This window comes from Ipomoea triloba, chromosome 3 (assembly GCF_003576645.1).
Source record: "Ipomoea triloba cultivar NCNSP0323 chromosome 3, ASM357664v1".
Classification (NCBI taxonomy): Eukaryota; Viridiplantae; Streptophyta; class Magnoliopsida; order Solanales; family Convolvulaceae; genus Ipomoea; species Ipomoea triloba.
In genome coordinates, this window is record NC_044918.1 from 16,097,462 (window position 1) to 16,103,513 (window position 6,052).

Here is a 6,052-nt window from a genome sequence, read left to right on the forward strand (position 1 = left end):
ATATTAAATGATTATGAAATAACAAAGACATGAACCAATAAATTATAAATATAAGCAAAAAAAATATTAGATTTATCACAAATATTAATCGTGGGATTTAATTTAATTCCGGCCTCCATTGTCTTCTTCCATCTTTATTTTTCTTGAATTATTATATCCATAAAAAATAGAAAGCACCCTAAACCCTAATTTTTTTAAGGGACTTGAAACAGTCGATAAGTGAATGGCTTAGGTTTTATTTTGTAGCATTTATTTTAGAGCATATAACTTATTTAAAACTACAAATAAGCTATAAGATTTGTTTGATAAAACAAGAGAAACTTAAAATAATAGTCTATTTTGAAACACCGACATAGTACATATAACTTATTTTAAATTGCAAATAATTGGTAAAATATGAAAATTTTAAAATAATAACATATTTTAAAATACGGCCTTGAGTAGCATTTCAAATTAAGCTATTAACTTTTAACATAAAAAAAAATCTTTATAACTTAGGAAAATGACAACATCTACCTTTCATTAGTTAACATTTTGGTATCTCAATTTATCCTTTTATGTCTTTTACACTTATCAGTTTATTCAACAATTAAATTTACCAAATACTTTAATTTCAATTAGTTAATTTATTACTTATTATATATTTTCAATTTTCAACTTTTAGTTAGTTTTTCGGTTTGGTGTGTCAAATATAAATCAGGCTTAACAACTTTAATTTGTTGCATGGTGATGTGCGATTACAAAACTTGAGAGTTTTGATGGTGCAATTAATAATTAAGGATGAAATTGAAGCAGTATATATTATATGAAGAAAAGAAAAAGAGAAATTTAATTAAGGTGATGATAATGATGAAGAAGACCTAGCTAGCTATAAGATAAAAGCTTGAAAGATTAATTGTATATGGTAATCAATTAAGTAGAGAACTAGTTTTACAAATAAAAGCCAAATTATACACATAAATTAAACTAACTTCATATGATTCATTACATTAAGAAACTAATCTCTGTATTTTATGATTATTATTATTATAATTTGCTGACCTTTTAGTAGGGAGGGCGGCCATGAGCCCAAGCAAAAGCTTCATTGCTAGCCATCATGTTGGGAGGCAAATTGTATACGCCGGGGATCGGAGAAGGATCTCCGATTCCGGCGCCGGCCATCCCAGGCGGCGGGGAACCACCGCCTCCGAGTTGGGGTTCAGGCGGCGCGGCGCCGGTGTTGGCGGCTGCAGCTTCTTCCTCGTCCGGCTCCAATGGGAGCCGCTCGTACGTGGCGTTTGAGAATGTGGAGCCGATTACCATGACTGGGCCGGCGGCGACGAGTGAGCCGACAACGCTGCCGCCGACGACTTGGCCTTGTCCGCCGGCTAGGTAAATGGTGAGGCCGGTCGAGCCGGGCGGGGCTGGACCGGGGAGGAAGGCGCCGGTCAAGCTGAGGATCTCGAACCGGCCGTGTAGCGCCATGACGGCTCCAGGAGCCGAGGGTTGCCTTAGGGTTACGTTCGTAACCGTCCCGCTGGCGCTCATCACGCACACGCCGCGCTGGCGCCGCCGAGCGAACTGCGCGATGCTCTCCGCCACGTCGGCGCCGCTCGCCACCTCCAGCACGTGGCTCCGCAGCGCGTTCGGGCTGTCCCGCGTCACGAAAATCGGCGGCTTCGGCTTGTTCTTCGACCCCGGCGGCCTCCCCCGTGGCCGCCGCGTCCCCACCTCAATTGCACCCTCTTTCGGCTCCTCGCTCGGCTCCCTCTCCTCCTCCTCTTCCTCCTCCCTTGCGCCGCCGCCGGATATCCCCAGATCTGGCTTCTTCAGCCCCGGCGCGCCGCCTGAAGACGAAGCCTCAACCACCCCCTGCAACCCTAATTGCCCCGTCCACCATGGATTCGCCATGTATATACGTATTCACTAACTACAAAACACTCAAAATCAAAATCAAATCAAATCAATTCTTAATTAACTAATTAGCTTAGATCTCCATTGATTTCCACTAAAACATGTAAAAGAGCGAGACACAAAGGCCGAGAAAAACGGAATTTCTTCTCTTTTGGGGTTTTTGATAATAGCTTAGCTTAGGTATAGAATCAACAAGCTAATAATAAGAAAGAAATACAAATTAAAGCGAAGTTGATAGATAGATAGATGAACACTAAAAAAAACCTAGCTATCTAGAGAGAGAGAGAGAGAGGGAAAGGGAGAGAGAGAGAGACAAGTGAAGAAGAAAGAGCTGATGGTGATGATGATGATGATGATGAAGTTTAATTTATGAAATTGGTATACAATACAAGCCCCACTGAGATCACAACACAGTTTTATCTATTAAAAATTGTTAATTAGCCTCACTACCTACATTTGGTATCTAAATTGTTAATGTTGCTATAAAATTAATTTGCAGGCTTATTTGAATGCTAAATACTCAAAACTTTACTTTGTTTTTATGGTCTCTAAGTTGTTAGCTTTGCAATAAAATTAGTTTTCAAACTTATTTAATTTAATTGTTAAACTACACTCAAAGTCCTACTTTAAAAAAAATGTTATTTTAAAAAAATTGTGTTAAAATTAAGCGGTTTACTACTATGCCGAAGATATAACTAGTGGCCAAGATGAAATTTTATTTCTCTATAACTGTATAGCAAATCAATACCATATTTCAATAGTATGGGGCGTACCTCTACGCCACCGCCTAATACAACTTTTGGCACTCAGGGCCGGGAGTATTGTATATCCGTCAATGCTTTGAGAAGAATGCTATTATATTAATGTTTTTGTCACATTAGGGATAATTTTATCATAACGCTAACAACTCAAAATCCAAAGGTAGTCAAGGTCGGGATTGAGTTGACAAAAATTAGCTATAATCAGAGAAGCAAAACAGTCATTTTTTTGCACACTATTCATTTTGTTTTAATTATTGTTGCTTTATTATTTCAATTCAATAATCAAATTGACTAAATTTTGACTTAAATGTTAGTATTTCTAAATTAAATATTTAAAATTAAAATGTAATTTTAGGCACTATTCTAAGTTATAACTCTTAAATGTATGAAAAATAAAACCATAAATTTAATATTGGTCGAGTTATTTTTCTGTTAAAGTGGTACAGTTTGCCAGGTTTTGGTGGAGGGGTGTATTGTCTGCATATATGTTTTAGGGTCAACGTACCTTCAAAAATTCATGGGATAGGCTGTCGATATCATTGTCTCTCTCTCTCTCTCATCACTTGTCACTTGTCTGTATGGGGATGAATATTTTCTCTTTCTTGAGAAATGAGAGAGACAAATAGCCCTTCTTGAAATTAGGGTTTCTGCTTGGGTTTTTGCGACTCTTACTCGTTTTTCGGAGCCACCGTGAGTTTGATTTGGGAAATCCTAAATATATTCTCAAAAATATGTATATATTTTGCTACGTATAGTAGGATACATTTGGTGTAATTAGGGGTTAGCGATAAACAGATTAATCAGTGAATACCAAATTATCGATGAATTACGGATTGGTAATTTTGATTAATGGATTATTTTAACGATTCATATAGATCAGTATTTGACAAAAAAAAAGTTGTTTATGATTAATAATTAAATAGTAAAATGGCATTAAACATATGTATATTTTATAAAAAAGAATTATTGATTATATAATAATTATTAATGATTATATTCAATAAATAATACGCTGATTTTTATGTAGATATTTAAGCACATAAATACAAATAATTGTTAATTGTTAATTATATATAATATTTTTAAATATATAATAATTCATTATAATATTTATAAATTTATTAATATAATATAGTTATTATTTACAAAAAAATTAAAGCAAATTAGGTGATGTCTTCATGTCTCCCACATCAGCCAATTTTAAATTGTGTTTAATGCCTAAGGGCATCTATGGAATAAAGTAGCATTCTTTTGAATCTTTTAAAAATGTTTGTCTTACGACTCTTACCATGTTTCTGAAATTGATGTATTGCCTCTAAAATGCTAAATGAAAGAGTTAAATTTAACGTTTCTTTTAACTTTTTGACCAAATCAACTAGTTAAAATAAGTCAAGAATTAAAATTAGTCCGAAAGAGTTATTTATCTAACGAAACAATTAATTAAAAATAAAAGTGATTTAATTAACCTTAAATTAAAATTAATAATCAATCAATACATCATCAAGATGAAACTTTAGTTTGAGTAATGCAAATAGTTTTTTTTTTTAATACTATAGTTTCGAGAGTACATCACATGAATTGTATTGAATATTGATTGAATAGAATGAACCAAAAAAAATCGTCCATAAAATCAGTAAATAGTCAACGTATTTAAGTAAATGCAGTAATTTAAACTCCTGCCAAATTTTATTTATTTCAATTTTCATGCCTGGTGTGTGTGTGTATATATAAGAACTAGTTGCATTAAAAAAAATAGTAAACTTGTGACAATGTTTGAACTAATCTCATTCGTCAATTTTAGATGATCAAATGCTGAAAATTAAGGAAAAAAACGCGATAACACATTTATGTAATTACGACGGTGCATTTTAAACTCTTGATAATACATTCATGGATAACTAACAGTACACACAGGATATATAGTAGTTCACAAACATGTTCCAATTGTATTGTCGTAATTATGAAAATATCACCACATATTTTCTCATTTCGTCCTTATATATATATATATATATATATATATATATATACACTTACGTTCAAGTAGGAATACCTCTCATGCAAGACCATGAAAACCAATATGAATGCACACAAATGCATTCATGTTGGTTCTCATATTTTTTATTTTTTAAATTAAATAATTTTTTAAAAATACTTCTAAGTCTAAATTAAATGATTTTATTGTTTGTCCAATGAACGTAAGGTGCAGTATGTAGTACTATATATAGATTATTATAAAATAAAATGTTATAAAAATATAATATAACAAATTATTATATAATAGCGAGATTATCTAGTACAGATTTTTGAGTAACGGTTATACAAATTTTTCATCACAAAAAATATTATAACAATATAATATACAAATTATTTTATCGATATTATATGTGGTTGTTTGTAGTCAATTATTGTTCTCATATAATACAGTACAGTCAAACCTTGTATCATGCTGCAACAATGTTAACGTTAACATCCAGCTAGACATCATTACAAGTGTAAAAGACTTTCAATTATTCTTTTGAATAACGAGGTAAATTCGCAGTAACTATTTAATAGTATATATCATATAAAATAAAATTTTATGTCATAAATTTGAAAAAAAAATAGTAATAATTAAATTTATGATCTTTAAATATGAAAATCATATTCTGCATACTTTGATCATCCATTTCAGAGCAAGGCTTTCAAATCTTGATTTAACACTTTCAATTATATTCTTGATCCAATCATAATGAAAAATGGTTATGCAAACAAATAATTTATACAATAATGTAGGCTATTTGATAAGTATTACAATTACCTTATATATTATTTAATGCTACCACAAGGTAATTTTGTAACGTCACATGATATATAAAATATAGTATTTAATTTAGTAAAAGATTTTGACCAATGCAATGAATCTACTCGACACCATGCATGCATATTTAAGTAGCAGTATATATTTTGATAAAAAAAGAAAAAAGTGTTGCAGTATTCCGTAACTTGTAAGAATATATAGGAACCTAAGAAGACTCAATAACGTTAGGTCCTAACGATAACTAGAAAATGTTGGTGCAATTATTTGTTGAAATGAATGTGACCCATATTATTTTAATTTTAGTGTTTTTTAAATTATTTTTCCTGCTTTAATAAGGTTCTGACTATGCTTAGGGTACTATACAGTGATGATGATTCTCTCTAAAACTGTTATTGCACCAGTTAATTCAACATTTTTGCCTCATATCATAGTTATTATGCATTCTTGAAATATTTACTTTTATGAAAATTTTGATAATATTACATTGATATATGCCAAAATACACCGAATGATACTTTGATAATTTATAAAACACTAATAATATTTTAATATCTAATTAATTTGACTCCCAACCAATTATACATATTGCGGCGGGGGG

General features: G+C 31.8%; 1 protein-coding gene across 1 annotated transcript; it reads right to left on the reverse strand.

Annotated features, from left to right (window-relative positions):
* Window positions 1-883: 883 nt before the first annotated feature.
* On the reverse strand, window positions 884-2,209 carry LOC116014050 (AT-hook motif nuclear-localized protein 20-like). The gene has a single exon (XM_031254036.1). It carries the CDS (start codon window positions 1,888-1,890, stop codon window positions 1,045-1,047), a length of 846 nt encoding a protein of 281 aa, XP_031109896.1. The 5' UTR covers window positions 1,891-2,209; the 3' UTR covers window positions 884-1,044.
* Between the last annotated feature and the right edge of the window lie 3,843 nt (window positions 2,210-6,052).

Excerpts from the sequence above, each read along its gene's own strand:
- LOC116014050 (XM_031254036.1), bottom strand. The coding sequence starts at position 1,890 with ATGGCGAATCCATGGTGGACGGGGCAATTAGGGTTGCAGGGGGTGGTT.